The 16616-nt window shown below is 45.7% G+C and overlaps 4 protein-coding genes across 5 annotated transcripts in view; 3 read left to right on the top strand and 1 right to left on the bottom strand.

The window, feature by feature from the left end:
• Nucleotides 1–11: 11 nt before the first annotated feature.
• LOC137803377 (butyrophilin-like protein 10) lies at nt 12–3694 on the top strand. Its single transcript, XM_068601782.1, has 5 exons — nt 12–274; nt 1510–1809; nt 1910–2206; nt 2585–2699; nt 2890–3694. Exons 1-5 carry the CDS (start codon nt 199–201, stop codon nt 2930–2932), a joined length of 831 nt encoding a protein of 276 aa, XP_068457883.1. The 5' UTR covers nt 12–198; the 3' UTR covers nt 2933–3694.
• A 535-nt stretch (nt 3695–4229) lies between these two features.
• On the top strand, nt 4230–8990 carry piga (phosphatidylinositol glycan anchor biosynthesis, class A). Of its 2 annotated transcripts, XM_068601770.1 has the most exons (8): nt 4230–4350; nt 5387–5585; nt 5673–5834; nt 5923–6193; nt 6289–6421; nt 6789–6921; nt 7591–7797; nt 8257–8990. In XM_068601770.1, exons 2-8 carry the CDS (start codon nt 5403–5405, stop codon nt 8536–8538), a joined length of 1371 nt encoding a protein of 456 aa, XP_068457871.1. In that variant the 5' UTR covers nt 4230–4350; nt 5387–5402; the 3' UTR covers nt 8539–8990. The 2 variants fall into 2 exon arrangements, with proteins under 2 accessions (XP_068457871.1, XP_068457870.1); XM_068601769.1 differs by having other exon boundaries at nt 5387–5834.
• Nucleotides 8991–9573: 583 nt separating this feature from the next.
• Nucleotides 9574–11903, top strand: asb11 (ankyrin repeat and SOCS box containing 11). Its single transcript, XM_068601781.1, has 7 exons — nt 9574–9681; nt 10046–10125; nt 10201–10308; nt 10654–10801; nt 10868–11002; nt 11431–11619; nt 11692–11903. Exons 1-7 carry the CDS (start codon nt 9585–9587, stop codon nt 11832–11834), a joined length of 900 nt encoding a protein of 299 aa, XP_068457882.1. The 5' UTR covers nt 9574–9584; the 3' UTR covers nt 11835–11903.
• A 2550-nt stretch (nt 11904–14453) lies between these two features.
• Nucleotides 14454–16616, bottom strand: part of LOC137803385 (gastrin-releasing peptide receptor-like) — a 3378-nt gene continuing 1215 nt past the window's right edge. Inside the window, exons 2-3 of the mRNA XM_068601801.1 lie at nt 15215–15566; nt 14454–14768 (exon numbers count right to left, since the gene is read on the bottom strand). Of these exons, the coding sequence (XP_068457902.1) occupies nt 14454–14768; nt 15215–15566 (667 nt within the window). The remainder of the gene's footprint in view (nt 14769–15214; nt 15567–16616) is intronic.

Here is a 16616-nt window from a genome sequence, read left to right as displayed (position 1 = left end):
GCGCTGAACTTTCCGTCGGTGTCACACGGAAGACGGACGCGAGGATCGCTTTCACTTTTCACAGGCTGGGATTTGAAACACATTTTTAGCGGATTTCACAAATGTAATCTAGACAGTCACACACCTCGCAGCGGATTATAATAATGCCATAGCCGAGACGTTTTTATCGGCTTTTGTGTCGGCCACCAATGTGAGCGCATGTCCGTGAAGACGCTGGCATCCATCGGCAGCATGAGGACCTTCCTGGGAGTGTTGTTGGTGGTAGTTGTCTCAGGTGAGCGTCTTACCTCGGATCAGTTTCTTCTGAACATGTATTCTGTTGGAAATGTTTATTCTGCAGCTGCAGGACTACCACACACACTTTTAATAATATAACTCAACCAGTGTGGATGTTTGAGTGTGAACAGTATATAATAACTTCGTCGCTGCAGTCTCTCAGTACTGACTGTGTGACTTCAGTATCAGGCTCCCTCGACGTTGCTCATTGAATATGTAGTAAAGAAAACTAAACCCATAAATATGAATCCAACACAGGAAATTGTGCTGAAGTTACAATATCACTCTAATATACATTGAACATGATGTAAAGTGTGTGTCCTGTAAGGTTTGCTTTACCTTCATGAAAACAGATAATAAACGTGTCCCTGTTCAGTTCCTGTCAGATTTCAAGTGGAAAATAAAGGCGTTTTGCACAAATGTGTTGGATTTATTTTACAGTGAACACACATCTTGTGTCCCACTAAGTATTCAATACAGTTCAATGTGATGCTCCAGGAGAAAAAGTAGAACTGTCGTAAACTAACAGTTGTTTCAACATTAGACATCATGTAAACAGAAACATCTGCTGCTTGTAGCTGCTAAAATCAACAATACCATGTAGATGGATTTGTTTACTTATAGTTGAAGACATATTATTAATACATAGAGCAAATACTGTAACTTTTTATTTTGTATTATTTAAATTAACTTATGTCTACACTTTATAAAAACATGTCTACACTTTAAAAAAGACTATTTATGTTTCAAAAGGTTTGAAACCAAACTATTTAATTTGTTGGATATCAGCAGGACTGCTGCACTATTTCAACCTCACTATTCACATTGTTTACATGATATAGAGATTAAAAAATGCTCCAGATGTTTGACTTTATAACTTCATGAGAGAAAAACCAAGTAAGTCTTCTATTTTCACCGAGAGGCTGTCGAGTCGTGTTTCTACTTCAAAGCACGAACGCTCAGTTAGTGAATTTGGTAACAACGTCATGCAAATCTGCTCATATTAGCAGAGTGGAGTTTATAATATGACTCCATGTCATTGCATCTCGAGTATGAAGCACTGATAACACTGCTGGTTTCCACACAGGTTTCCTGGTTTTCCCAGGTTTGGGAGATTATGAATTGATTTAAAATCTAACTTAAGTAAAAGTACAGAAGTATCATCAGCGTAAAGCAAACAAACATTTCATAAAGATCTCAGAACTGATCTTAACTTCTCTTTCTGTCCTCCAGGTGATGACAGGACGGTTCTGGGCGTGTTGGAAGACAGCGTGCTGCTGCCGTGCAGCTGCTTGGAGCTGGACGAGGAGTTTAAGTGGCAGATGATGGAACCACAGCAGATGCTGATGTACAAGTACAACAAGACCATGTCAAACAGATACGAGGGCAGGATCAAAGCATTCCACACGGAGAACAGCAACAACTGCTCTGTTCTCCTCACCAACGTCACAGCGGAGGACCAGGGCACATACAGATGCATCTTTCACAGTGAAGATACATACCAGACATCAAATGTCTATCTAAAGGTTTCTGGTGAGTCATTCATCCTTCATGTATACCAGCAGGATTTCATCACTCATTCATGCACCCATGACTTTACAGAAAGGCTCTAACATCCGTCTTCTCTCTGCAGCGAGCTACAGCGTTTGTCAGACGACCTCCAGCCTGAGTGGAGGTGTGAAGGTTTTCCAGTGTGATGTGAGCGGCCGCCACAGAGAGGCTTGGATTCAGTGGAGTTTGCATGGACAGCCTCTGACGAATCTAACCGGAACTAAAATAACCCACACGAACTGCACCGACGCTCTCACTGGACTGTACCACTTCAACAGCACGCTCACCACGAAACACAACTGGACCTCAGAACCGACATGTGATGTCAAGACCGAACACATATCAACCACCTTCAGCTCTGACTGTGGAAAAACACATGGTGAGTATTTATTAAATCTATTTCAGAGAAGCTTGCACTTACATTTAGTCCATTACTCCACATTAAATGATGGATGGATGGATGGATGGATGGATGGATGGATGGATGGATGGATGGATGGATGGATGGATGGATGGATGGATGGATGGATGGATGGATGGATAGATAGATGGACTGACAGACGGACAGATAGATACTTTATTCACCCCAATGGGGAAATATATTAAATATTAAAATGCATTATGATATTATTAGTAAACACAGCAACAATCATGAAACATTTTGTAAATCACCTTAAAAAGTAACCTGCTATTGAGTATGTGACTTCAAATGAATGTTTTATTTAAAATATCCTATTTTTGTAATTTCCTTTCACAGCAAAATACAAAGAAAATCCAAACAGCCCTCAAGACGTGAGATTCTGGATGAAAATCATCGTCGTGGGGATGTTTGGACTCGTCCTTCTCCTCTTGTTGCTGTGGTGTTTGTCACCGTAAGTGCTGTCATAACGTCAGAGATCTTTGTCCAACGTTACCTGTTCTGGTTCAACCAGAGTTGCGCAACACTTCTTGTGGTTGTTGTTTTTTGAGCGCTGCCACTTTTGCTCCTCGCTGTAGACGTTTGCGTTGTAACTGGATCTCTTGGTGGAATTTATCTTTCCTTGTCTTCTGTCCTTTATATAGGAGTTCACTGAGGACACGAGGAGGGACTAGCAACATCGTCTGAACACAACAAACCCCGGCGTCACAATGTGGCGTCTACTTTACCAAACTGGTTGATTCTGAATGTGGCGTCATGCCCACTCGGGTACGGTTTCCAAACAGGTTTCATCCTGTGCCCGTGCCACAAGAGGAATGTGGTGCTTCTGTAAGGACGTCATCTTCAGAGCCTTTATGGAAGTTTGTAAGGACGGTTTATTATCTTTCCTTCAAATTCAAGGACTGTAAAAGGAGATGCCCTCTACGAAAATTTGAAGATTACATTACAATTTATTTAAGACTCTTTCATCCAAAGCAACTTACAAAAAGAGCTTTCAACCATGCGAACAAACCCAGAGCAACAAGAATCAAGAAAGTACAATGTCTTCAAGAAAGCCAAACTACAAAGTGCTGTCAGTCAGTGCCATTAAGTGCTAATAAATATATATATTATTCAAGGTAGTTTGCAGAGGAAGATGTAGAGACTTCCTGATGTCAGTGTCGAGCTCATTCATTGAGGATTCATATTGATATCAACCAGCTGCCATCTTTGGACAACTTCCTTGTTGACCTGGTAGATTGTAAGACCATTTTATAAAAGCAAGACAAAGTTAAACTGATTCAGATACTTGACTATACTTCATTAAAGAAATACAGCATGAAACTGAGCCATTCGATCATTGAGTCTACTGTGGTGGTTCGGTGTGCTGTACTGTAACTGCCTCACTTCAAGTGTGAGAAAAGTAAATTATTAATACATAAAGATTTTTACTGTTGAGATTTGAGGTAACTTGATCTGATTTTGCAACACTTTAATATCAACTATTATGTAAAATAGTAATTCTGGGGTGATAAATTGATCCGGTGTGACCATGTTGTTTATATAGCACACTACCAGCACGCTATGCGTTATAAATGATATAAACTGTCTACTGGGATTTTCTCTTAAAGCATGAGCTATTTCTTTTTTTTTTACAGGTTATGTAAACATGGAGCTGTTCCAGTTACACTTAAGTGGTTGCTTTGCCAGTTAGGTTTTACTTTATATAAATAAACAAGTTATGATCATTGTTTGTAACAGGTTTTACTTTATATAAATAAACAAGTTATGATCATTGTTTGTAATATATAAAGATTTAAGAGGTATGGCACCAAACATCGATGTCTGTTAATAATCCCAAACAGGACAATCAAACAGAGACTTTATACCTTTCCAGATTTCCATGTTTCCCATTTCAACAACATCCCTTGTTGTTGAAAACAGGAAGCACGAGCTCCGTGGACGTATCACTACGTCATCGCATGTGACGTAGCCACACCAGGAAGTGGTACAGGAAGCGGTACAGGAGCCGATCTTCTGCGGCTCGCGAGTAGAAATGAACCTCCATCTGAGAAAGAGTGCTGTGTGTTTTCACAGGCGGGAACTGGATTGACATTTTATTCACGGTGAGACGGTCCAGACAGAAAGAGACAGCAACTGCTTTAATGTCAGTGAAGCGGCTCAATATGAGCAGCACCTGTTAGCTTGATGCTAATGAACTGACGCTGCGTGAGACGTAAACAACGTCAATAGTCAACTAGCATTAAGTTACAACAGCTGACGGTTATCTGCTGTTGTACGGATAGAAAATACACGTTACAGCGACCATTCACACGACGTGTGCTCAGAGAGAAGCTAGCTACTGCACTCAGTACTGGAAAAACACACTAAACCACGTTATGACGTCTGAGAGACAGACACTAAACCACGTTATGACGTCTGATAGACAGACACTAAACCACGTTATGACGTCTGAGAGACAGACACACTAAACCACGTTATGACGTCTGATAGACAGACACTAAACCACGTTATGACGTCTGATTGACAGACACTAAACCACGTTATGACGTCTGATTGACAGACACTAAACCACGTTATGACGTCTGATAGACAGACACTAAACCACGTTATGACGTCTGAGAGACAGACACACTAAACCACGTTATGACGTCTGATAGACAGACACTAAACCACGTTATGAAGTCTGAGAGACAGACACACTAAACCACGTTATGACGTCTGATTGACAGACACACTAAACCACGTTATGACGTCTGATTGACAGACACTAAACCACGTTATGACGTCTGATAGACAGACACTAAACCACGTTATGACGTCTGATAGACAGACACTAAACCACGTTATGACGTCTGAGAGACTCGACAGTTAATGTTGCTCAATTTGGGGAAAAAACAAACAGGCTGAACCCAAAAATGCAGAAGTTATAATGACATTTTACAGAAAAAAACATTCTCACATTGAAGTGTTTGGAAAAGGGAATGATGACAATTGTTAAGAAATCACGTGTTTTAATCGATTGTGAACTTTTTGAAGATTATTTTAATCATTTTTTGCTCTTTTATTTAATTATCTAACTACTTTTGTCAGCAGTTAATCTTGCTGTTTACTAATCAATGAATGAACTAATAATTCCAGTGAGGTGCAGAGCCAGATGTCTGCAATGGGCCAGCGGAGGAGACCAGCCGGGAGCAGCCCTGCAGCTGCAGAGGCCTCAGGGCTCCACAGCAGGAAGCACAACATCTGCATGGTGTCCGACTTCTTCTATCCAAATATGGGAGGAGTAGAAAGTCACATTTACCAGCTATCTCAGTGCTTGATTGAAAAGGGACACAAGGTGGTAATTGTCACTCATGCCTATGGCAGGAGGAAGGGCATCCGGCACCTGACCAACGGACTGAAGGTATACTACCTCCCCCTGCAGGTGATGTACAATCAGTCCACAGCCACTACTTGCTTCCACAGTCTCCCACTGATGCGCTGTGTGTTTGTACGGGAGCGCATCACGGTGGTGCACGCACACAGCTCCTTCTCCGCCATGGGCCATGATGCACTGTTCCACGCCAAGACCATGGGCCTTAACACGGTATATGACTTATTATGTGCCAGGGCTCAAAATCATTATGCTGCACATAATCTGCTGACCTGAATCTGAAGCGTGTTGTCCTGTCCAGGTGTTCACTGACCACTCCCTCTTCGGCTTTGCTGATGTGAGCTCTGTGCTGACCAACAAGCTTCTGACTGTATCGCTGTGCGACACCAACCACACTGTGTGCGTGTCGTACACCAGTAAGGAGAACACAGTGCTCCGTGCAGCTCTCAACCCGGAGGTCGTGTCTGTTATTCCCAACGCTGTCGACCCTACGGACTTCACCCCCGACCCCTCGCAGCGCCCGGACGACAAGATCACTATTGTTGTGGTCAGCCGTCTTGTGTACCGCAAAGGTACGATGAGCTGTTGTGTGAGACATTAATTATGTATTAAGTAGTGAGAGTATTGAGTACATCTCAGCAAGTGTTCACAATCTCTCCCTCTCCAGGAATCGATCTTCTTGGTGGAATAATCCCGGAGCTCTGCCTTAAACATCCAGATCTGCACTTTCTGATTGGTGGAGAGGGACCGAAGAGGCTTGTGCTGGAGGAAGTGAGAGAGAAATACCAACTCCACGACAGGTACTGCTGGATTACATATTTTATTATAGGGGGTACCACTTCACCTCTTTTAGGACATGCTCTCTGTAATAACATGACACCACTTTACATGCAATGAGCAATATTGTTGCTGTAGCCATGTTTTATGATCAGTTGACAACACTGTCAACATGTATTGCACATTTTGGGCGTGAGCTCCGCCTCTGTTTCTGCACAGAACGCCGTGTGCTGGATTATTCAACCAAATGTTGGTTAATTAGCCTGTAACAGTGGAGGATAGATAGTTTAGACACTTTACTTGCTCTGGGCAATCGAGCAATCTGTATTGTTTTGCCCTAGAAGGTGGATTTCTTTGAGCCTCAACTCTTTTTGAATCGTGTCGCTTCAGGGTCCGTCTGCTCGGCGCGTTGGAGCATAAAGACGTCCGTGACGTTCTGGTTCAGGGTCACATCTTCCTCAACACGTCTCTCACTGAAGCGTTCTGCATGGCCATTGTAGAAGGAGCCAGCTGTGGACTGCAGGTGTGTTGGCATTCATACAATGGTGCAGGAGTGATAAGAGACTTTCAGCTTTCTGTCTTTTACTGATGACACAGCTTGTGCTGGAGAGAAGTACATTGATGATTAAACTCATCACGTGTCATTGGAGTGATGGGATACTCTCAACACTCTGTTTCTTCTATCTAAGAAATACATTTCCTGTGTTTGCATGTACTTTCTACACACTGCCTCCCTGCTGCTCCCTCTCTGTGTTGCTTCCATTAGATGCTGCAACAGTTAATATTGTCCCAATTATTCTGCTTAAATTCATGCCGCAACACGAAGCTTTCTACAACCGATCAAAAGTATAAAACATGTTTCGCCCTCAATTGATAGAACTGACTTGACACGGCTGAAGATTTTAATGTGTTCTTGTTACAGATTTCCTGTGGGTGTGTGAGTGTGTGTGAGTGTGTGCACGTAGGTGGCTGCTCAACTCTCGTAGCTTTGCTTAAAAAAGGTTTTACTCATAAAGGAAAAATGGGGCCATTTGTGTCACAAAAGCAGCCGTACATAATAGTTTCTTTTCTCTGACGGACAATTCAGTACAAATCATCACGGCCGGATGAAGCCGCCATGTTGGGTAGAAAACACACGCTCCACCTCCGTGTGTTTGTGTACAATGTGAACATCAGGTTGTTTTGCCTCCAGGTGGTCAGCACCCGCGTCGGGGGCATCCCGGAGGTGCTGCCGGAGCAGCTGATCACCATGTGTGAGCCGACGGTGCGGGCGCTGTGCGCCGGTCTGGAGACCGTCATCGGCCGGCAGCGTTCGGGGACGGTGCCCTCGCCCGCCTCCATCCACGCACACGTGGAGAAACTTTACACATGGAGGAACGTTGCTGAGAGGACTGAGAAGGTAGCGTCACTGACACCAACGCAGCTTTACTGAAGACCTTTTTGTTTCAGCTTTTATCCTATTGCAGACCAACAGAGCGACTGATGAAGCTTCAGTTTCAGTTAACTCAATGGAAGTATTTGAGTTTAAAATGTAAATTAACTTAGAGATGCGTTTTTAATTTGACTAAACCTGAAGCTGCCGACACAAAGCAGCTTTCTACAGTTGACTCGCTGACATCTGAAAGTTGTGTTCTCACAACCGAATATACACAAATACACGCTAACGCTATGAAGCGCCTGCATCTTGCATCTCTGACACAGTTACAGTCAGAAGATCTGATTACTGACCTGATGAATGTTCACAGAGGAACAGAAACCAGGTTGCTGCAGGTTTCCATGTCCGGAGTAATGTGTTGTCTCCTGTGCATGCGAACCAGCTGATGGCACCCAGTGACTGTGATCACCTGTGTGCCTCCAGGTGTACGACCGCGTCGCCGGGGAGGAGGTGCTTCCTCTGGACCGACGCCTGCGGCGGCTGCGTGCTCGCTGCGGCCCCGTGGCCGGCTCCATCTTTGCGTTTGTGGCGGTGTTGAACTTCCTGTTCCTGCTGCTGCTGCAGTGGTGGGTGCCGGACCGGGTGATGGACGTGGCCGTGGACGCCACCGGCCCTCGCGGCCTGTGGGGGCAGGAGCCAGGCGGCGAGCTCACAGCTGCTTCTAAGCGTCCCACGACGCGAGAAGCAAAAGAGACGGCGTTGTGACGTTTGGAACATGACCGCTGAATGTGCTCGGGGAAGCGGACGCTGTTTACATTTACTAAAGGGACCTCTGGTGGAAGCTTTTCACCCAAGACTTATTTTTATATAGAGTAGAACATTTAGACCTGTGGCACTTCTTTAAACTTCTATAAGCACTTTTCTGTTCGTGTGCAGGAGAACTGAACAGGGACTAAAGGGCTGCTGCTTGTTTTCTTACTGGGAAACAAGGAGCCGGTAATACTTTCAGTTTGACGAGTACTTTGTTTAAAACTATGGTTTTGTGGATAAAATACACAGTTTGTGAAAAGCTGTATGCAGATACGAGTACATTTGGTTCATTTGTCTGATTTTAAAAACATGAATGCCACTGCTTCGTGTAATGATATGAGATGCTTCATATTGTTAAACACTGGAGCGACATCAGTCCACTCTGGGAAATAAACTTTCTAATGTTTCCTCTGCTCTCTCATGTCGTCTTCTCTACACGGTCTCCATCTTCTTTCTCAAGACAATCACAACCTGTGGAGAAACATTGTTTTCCTCTACAAACCTGTGGACTGAACCAGCATCAGGTCGTCTGCAGGTCGTCCTGATTGAAGGTTGAACGTTACATCCTGTAAAAACAACTTCCTCAATGACTTCAGCTGCACATAAAACCCCAAAATATAAGTCTCTGTTCTGTATTAAGTGTCACAGACGCTACATGTAGATCTTATTTCTAGTTCATTGATTGTCAGTAATCGTAACACTTAACTCATTTAGTGGTAACAGAAGATAGATAACCGTCCAGCGTACATGTTCACTGAAACTTCTCCGGCTCTTGTCTTCTCCTGGTTGCTGTCTTACGTCTTGTAAGTGTTGGTGGATCTCACTCCACTCTTCCAAAGGACCATTGTGATGCATGTAGACGATCCGTGGGCTGGGACCAGGTGGGCGGGAGGTGGCAACGTGGGGGAGGTGCCGAGGGCCCAGATAAGAGAGGGAGGAAGCCGGCTTGAGGTTTGTGCGTCTCGGTCGACGGGCTTGAGTCCTTCTGTCTCGTGTGCGTGATGGCTGCCGTTCAGACGGAGGCTGCTCTGCTCTCGGCGCCGTGGCAGAGATGCGTGTTCGTCTACGGGGGGTTGGCATGCAACTCGCTGATGGCTGGTGAGTTTCCTCTTTGTCTCATTCAGCTCTTTCAGCTCTTGTTGGTTGTGTTATGGTACTATAAGAGTGACAACTGGATTACTACTTTATAAGTACATGTACAAACCTTCTGGTTCAGCGCTGATGGGCGTAACTGTCCTCGCGGTGCGGTGGTTCTTGATCTGAACTCTGCATGTGGACATTGTTCCTGCAGGAGCCAGTGAAACGCGTTCAGTGTGTTTGTGGTTGCGCTGACCCTGAGAAACCAGATAAACTTCTATTTAAATGAGGTCATCTTAACATCACAATGGACACAGCGGGATCACTCGGCCCGAGCATCTGCGTGTCTTCTGAAGACGTTCTCTGATCTTCTCCTGCGTCTCAGACTTCTGGTCAGACAGAAGTCCTCTCCACGAGGCCGCCCACCACGGCAGGCTGCTCCAGATGAGAAGCCTCATCGCCCAGGTGAGCGCCCCCCTGATGCAGGATGCACACACAGCGCGCTGGTGTCTGACGCGTCACCCTCTCTGACCCCTGCAGGGCTTCCATGTGGACGCGCTCTCCATGGACAGAGTCTCTCCTCTCCATGAAGCCTGCCTCGGGGGCCGTGCTGCTTGTGCCAAGTTCCTGCTGGAGAACGGTGCCGATGTAAGAGCATTGTATTCATAGACAGGCTTGTGTTTAACTTTGAAGTGTTTATTTCATGGACATATGTGGGTTTCATTCACAGTGGAGAGATTAGTCCAGGGAGGAAAAACTTCAGATTTTGGGGAATCATGAAATATACATTTACAGCTTCATCCTCCTTCAGACAACAAAGTTCTGAAATGTTTCTGTGCCAACTTTAAATGCATCAGAAACACACTGACTATTGTTAATGCCAGAAAAATAGACACATGATTTGTATGACTTGTTTGACTCAGACATTTAAACCATCCTCACATTGTGCAGGTTCCCAGTTTTAACATATTTTCATTGTTTATCTCCTCGTAGGTGGAGACGGTGTCTACAGATGGCGCCACAGCTCTGTTCAACTCCTGCAGCAGCGGCAGCGCTGCTTGTGTCCGGCTCGTGCTGCAGCACGGCGCCTCCATCCAGCCCCGCCTGCTGGCATCACCCATGCACGAGGCCGCGAAGAGAGGTGTGTGTGCAGAGTGTAGAGACGCCATTCGTCAGTGCACCGATTGTGATGTTGTTCCTCCATCAGGCCACGCAGAGTGTCTGCAGCTGCTGCTGTCGTCTGGAGCGCCCATCGACATGGAGCTGCCGCTGGCGGGCACGCCGCTGTACTCTGCCTGCACGGCGCGCGCCGCAGCCTGCGTCAGCCTGCTGCTGCTGTCAGGTGAGACAACACGCCAGCATCAAAGCTCACAGCTGCTCGTTCCAAACAAATGGGTGAAAACATGTTTAGTGTTGCAGCGCTGCCTTGTTTTGTTTCACTGCAGATTTCACAATCATACAAATATTAATTACATTTAGAGCAACTTCCACAATACTTAAACCAAAAGAGATGTAACACGTGAGTCTTAGTCATCGCAGGAAGGAAGCACAGCACCATGAAGGAAACACCAGAGTCTCACATTGTCTTCTGTGTATCTGTTACTGCTGCAGGTGTGTAACATCCCTGTGTGTGTGTGTGTGTGTGTGTGTGTGTGTGTGTGTGTGTGTGTGTGTGTGTGTGTGTGTGTGTGTGTGTGTGTGTGTGTGTGTGTGTGTGTGTGTGTGTGTGTGTGTGTGTGTGTGTGTGTGTGTGTGTGTGTGCTCCTGCAGGAGCAGACGTGCATGGCGGGTGTGGGCCTGACAGTCCGTTACACGCTGCAGTTCGAGGAGGAGCCGTCAGCGTCGTGGATCTTCTTCTGGACTTCGGGGCTGATGGGTGTCGTAGGAACGCAGAGGGAAAGACTCCTCTGGCTCTGGCGTCGGCCTCCAGCGCAGTGAGAGCCGCGCTGCAGACGAAAGGTACAACGTGGACGTAAGAGACATGAACCCATCTGTGCATTTGAAGGTCTAACAGCACCACTCTCTGCTCAGGCCCGGGCGCTCTGTCTCAGCTCTGTCGGGTCCGTGTTCGCCAAAGTCTGGGGAGCCGTCGTCTGCACAGAGCCGCCGGCCTCGTCCTCCCTCTCAGCCTGAAGGACTTCCTCCTCTATGAGACGTCTCCGTCCGGCCGCTGAGCTCTCTGTGCTCCGTACTGAGGCCTGCTTCACCATTGTGCCTTTTCCCTGAGACAAAGACTTCCAAACGCAGAGACACTAACTTTAATGCATCAGCTTTTGTATTCTTATACTTTTAATAAAGTGCTTTCCATTTTGTGTCCATGGACTTTACATTATTACAAGATGAAGTCTGTCTTCAGGCGTCGCTCCTGATGGAGGAAAAAGGTGCATTGCCTCCAGTGATTTCACGTCTCAGTGTCTCTAATGTCTCAGTGTCTCTAATGTCTCAGTGTCTCTAGTGTCTCTAATGTCTCAGTGTCTCTAGTGTCTCAGTGTCTCTAGTGTCTCTAGTGTCTCTAATGTCTCAGTGTCTCTAGTGTCTCTAGTGTCTCAGTGTCTCTAGTGTCTCTAATGTCTCAGTGTCTCTAGTGTCTCTAATGTCTCAGTGTCTCTAGTGTCTCAGTGTCTCTAGTGTCTCTAGTGTCTCTAATGTCTCAGTGTCTCTAGTGTCTCTAGTGTCTCTAATGTCTCAGTGTCTCTAATGTCTCAGTGTCTCTAATGTCTCAGTGTCTCAGTGTCTCAGTGTCTCTAGTGTCTCTAATGTCTCAGTGTCTCTAGTGTCTCTAATGTCTCAGTGTCTCCAGTGTCTCTAGTGTCTCTAATGTCTCAGTGTCTCTAATGTCTCTAGTGTCTCTAATGTCTCAGTGTCTCTAATGTCTCTGTGTCTTTAGTGTCTCAGTGTCTCTAATGTCTCTGTGTCTTTAGTGTCTCTAGTGTCTCAGTGTCTCTGTTGCAAAACAAAGATGATCTGATGAACTGAGGGATGAAGGTTTGTAGGCGGCGCTGCTGAAGGGGAATTCATTTCCAGTCTTCAAATGCCACCGTGAACAGTAACAGAGCTCTGAAGGTCACAGCAGCCTGAAAGGTCACCTGTTTGATCTGATTTAACTCGACGTGTCTTCACCTGAGCGGCAGAGAAAAGCGCTCATAAAACACAGAAACATGGATGTTGAGGTTCTTGTTGACTTCCTGCTGCTGGCGTCTGGACTCAGAGTTTCATGCAAAGATGAAACAATATGGATGTTGAGGTCTCTCATAGTTTCATAATCCTCCAGATGCTTCATCTAGAAACAGTCTCAGTGTTTCCAGCTCATCTCTGAGAGTGAACTGACATGAACAGGAGTGCTTTTATATGTTTTATATAATATGTTTGATTTGTTTGTGACTATTGCTGCTCGGCCTTTAGAAAGCTGGAAAGACTAAAAGATTATTATTCACTACAAATATAATATTGGAATCAATATTAGAATCATTTTTAGTTGCAGTCCATATTACACAATAAACAAACTTAGAAATGATCAAATGGTTATTAACACAATAATTAACACCTTAAATAGACCAGACCAGCGGATGTTTACAACAATAAAACCTTAAATATCAGAGAAACCTTCTGGTTTATTATATTGTTTTGTTAATCATGACACAATAAATAATAATAATAAAGCCGACGCCTGGTTTTATGCCATTACAGTTCATCAAATGATTTATTTGACTTGTTTTCTTCTGACACATTACAGCTTCTCTGAACAAGGAGTTTGTTGTTGACAACACATTTTAATATCTTGTTTATGTAAACGTGTGCAGAGAGAAAGAAGTGACGTCTGTTCACACATTCACCACTTCATGGCAAACGGTTCATTGATTCACAACTTTAAGCCGGTTCATCATCTCATGCAAAGTCATGCGTTCATCTGTCAGACGCGTATGAATCATAAATATCTACAAAACGCAGTGAGGACACAAAGTGTTGTTGTTTACTGTTGTTGAGGATGAAAGGTTTTGTTTACAGTAACATACGTTTACTGTCTTCAGAGACTTTACATATTCTTCTTCACGACCTCTGACCTCTGACCTCTTATTATATTCCATAGTTTCATGTTTGACAAACAAAAGGTAAACGATAATGATGACATCACACGGTGGTCGTGGTGGCAGTGACATCATGATGACATCACACGGTGGTGGTGGCAGTGACATCATGATGACATCACACGGTGGTGGCAGTGACATCATGATAACATCATGATGTCATCACACGGTGGTCGTGGTGGTGGTAGTGACATCATGATGACATCACACGGTGGTCGTGGTGGTAGTGACATCATGATGACATCACACGGTGGTGGTGGCAGTGACATCATGATGACATCACACGGTGGTCGTGGTGGTAGTGACATCATGATGACATCACACGGTGGTTGTGGTGGCAGTGACATCATGATGACATCATGATGACATCACACGGTGGTCGTGGTGGCAGTGACATCATGATGACATCATGATGACATCACACGGTGGTCGTGACATCATGATGACATCACACGGTGGTCGTGACATCATGATGACATCACACGGTGGTCGTGACATCATGATGACATCACACGGTGGTCGTGGTGGTCGTGACATCATGATGACATCATGATGACATCACACGGTGGTCGTGGTGGTCGTGACATCATGATGACATCATGATGACATCACACGGTGGTGGTGGTGGTCGTGACATCATGATGACATCATGATGACATCACACGGTGGTCGTGGTGGTCGTGACATCATGATGACATCATGATGACATCACACGGTGGTGGTGGTGGTGCTCCCGCTGCTCGGGCTGCTCAGGCCTCCGGGTCGAGAGCAGCACAGCAGCTGCTGGTTGAAGTGCTTCCTGAAGCGTTTGCTCATCAGGTACAGGGCGAACGGGTTCACACAGGAGTTGCTGAAGGCCAGGATGCGAGCGCACACGCTGCCGATGAAGTGGGCCAGCGAGGTGTCCACCTGGCCGTAGTGGAAGGAGCGGTACAGGTAGAGCGCGTGGCTGGGCAGCCAGCACACGGCGAACAGGAGCACGAACACCAGCACGGTTTTAGCCAAACGCTTCCTGGACTTGATCTGACAGGAGAGGAGGGAGAGATCAGACATACAGACATTCCTGCTTCCCAGAGGATGAACCCCAGTGACCTGCTGAGCAGCTGCAGCTGCAGCAGGACCGGTGCGTCCAGCCGCATATCCCATAATGATGTTCATTGTTTTGTGTTTGCTGCTGCTCCATCATGGAAATGAACGTATTGTATTGAATGTTATAGGATTCAGTCCAGAGACATCGCCCCTCAAATAAATCAAACAACCTTCATCTCTCATCATCAGATCAACATTATACACATATCAATCATCAGTATCAGCTGTGATGAGCAGCGTCAGCCTGAGTTAAGAGAAGTAAACTCATCTTCGTCACTGTGCTCGCGCTCAGTACGTTGTCTAGATTCACTTCTCTCGATACACAGAATGTAAATATAAAGTCTAGAAAGAGGTCTGTGAATGAATGAATGAGATCACACCTGTCTCTGCAGGTGCAGCTGTCCTTCAGCAGCGATGTGCACGGAGCTGCGGATCAGACTGCGAGCGATGAAGACGTAGTACACGGATATGACGAAGAGGGGGATGATGTAGAAGATGAAGAAGGAGGCGGTGGAGTGGATCTTGGGGTGCATGTCTCCAGCGTGGGGGAAGGGCGCGCAGGTCACAAACGTCTCGTTGGCGAGGCCGGTGGGGAAGGCGTGCAGGTCGGAGAACACGGCTTCAGGAACCGCCAGAGCCGCAGACAGCAGCCAGATGGCCGCCGCCCGGCAGCAGCAGGAGAGCGTCGCTCTGGACCGCCGGACGTCCAGAGGCCGGACCACCGCCGTGTGCCTGCAGGAGAGCATCTGTGTTCAGTGACCAGCGCTCACGGGCTGCAGGAGCATGAGAGTGTTGGAGAAGATCTTAACGTCTGATAGAGAGAGCAAGAGGTCGACCTGCACTGACTCAACGTGACCTTCAAGCCCTCAACGTGACCTTCAAGCCCTCAAGGTGACCTTCAAGCCCTCAAGGTGACCTTCAAGCCCTCAACGTGACCTTCAATCACAAACAGTGATTACATGAACAGGATCCAGATGTTCACAACGTTCATTCACAGAGAAACAACCAGAAGGTGAAAGACACAATGATGATGATGATGATGATGATGATGATGATGATGATGATGATGATGATGATCGACAAAGGAAAAGCTGGAACAGTTGCGACGCTGTGGATCAAATAAATAATAATTGAAATTGAAAAAAAAGACATCAAAGTGAAAATACTTCACAAACTCACCTCCAGAAAAATTATTATATATGTTTTTAAAATTACTGATGTAAACAGTCTTTGTGTCAGTCAGCACCAATGATGCAGCAGCTGTTCATTCTCTCCATCAGCTGTTCATTCTCTCCATCAGCTGTTCATTCTCTCCATCAGCTGTTCATTCTCTCCATCATTCTCTCCATCAGCTGTTCATTCTCTCCATCATTCTCTCAATCAGCTGTTCATTCTCTCTATCAGCTGTTCATTCTCTCCATCAGCTGTTCATTCTCTCCATCAGCTGTTCATTCTCTCCATCATTCTCTCCATCAGCTGTTCATTCTCTCTATCAGCTGTTCATTCTCTCCATCAGCTGTTCATTCTCTCCATCAGCTGTTCATTCTCTCCATCAGCTGTTCATTCTCTCCATCAGCTGTTCATTCTCTCCATCAGCTGTTCATAATGTTCTTCAACAGCTTCCAGCTGACGGGCGGATCAATACGTCCAGAGGAGCATCACGTGAGACACGCAGCAGCTGCTCACCTCTTGTTGTGTTCACTTGTTGTTTGTTTGTCACAACAAACAACAGAAGAAGTTTTACAGTCACGAGCCACAAAATATCTTTCCAACAGTAGCTGA

Source organism: Clinocottus analis, unplaced genomic scaffold, assembly GCF_023055335.1.
Source record: "Clinocottus analis isolate CAN_PGR_092001 unplaced genomic scaffold, fCliAna1.0.p SCAF_54, whole genome shotgun sequence".
Classification (NCBI taxonomy): Eukaryota; Metazoa; Chordata; class Actinopteri; order Perciformes; family Cottidae; genus Clinocottus; species Clinocottus analis.
The sequence above is the reverse complement of the archived record's forward strand: the minus strand, read 5'-3'. Positions and strand labels throughout refer to the sequence as shown.

Excerpts from the sequence above, each read along its gene's own strand:
- LOC137803377 (XM_068601782.1), top strand. The coding sequence starts at position 199 with ATGTCCGTGAAGACGCTGGCATCCATCGGCAGCATGAGGACCTTCCTG. Across the intron at positions 1,810-1,909 it reads TGTCTATCTAAAGGTTTCTG|CGAGCTACAGCGTTTGTCAG; the intron begins GTGAGTCATTCA and ends TTCTCTCTGCAG. Across the intron at positions 2,207-2,584 it reads TGACTGTGGAAAAACACATG|CAAAATACAAAGAAAATCCA; the intron begins GTGAGTATTTAT and ends TTCCTTTCACAG.
- piga (XM_068601769.1), top strand. The coding sequence starts at position 5,403 with ATGTCTGCAATGGGCCAGCGGAGGAGACCAGCCGGGAGCAGCCCTGCA. Across the intron at positions 6,194-6,288 it reads CCGTCTTGTGTACCGCAAAG|GAATCGATCTTCTTGGTGGA; the intron begins GTACGATGAGCT and ends CTCCCTCTCCAG. Across the intron at positions 7,798-8,256 it reads TTGCTGAGAGGACTGAGAAG|GTGTACGACCGCGTCGCCGG; the intron begins GTAGCGTCACTG and ends GTGTGCCTCCAG.
- asb11 (XM_068601781.1), top strand. The coding sequence starts at position 9,585 with ATGGCTGCCGTTCAGACGGAGGCTGCTCTGCTCTCGGCGCCGTGGCAG. Across the intron at positions 11,003-11,430 it reads CAGCCTGCTGCTGCTGTCAG|GAGCAGACGTGCATGGCGGG; the intron begins GTGAGACAACAC and ends GTGCTCCTGCAG. Across the intron at positions 11,620-11,691 it reads AGCCGCGCTGCAGACGAAAG|GCCCGGGCGCTCTGTCTCAG; the intron begins GTACAACGTGGA and ends CTCTCTGCTCAG.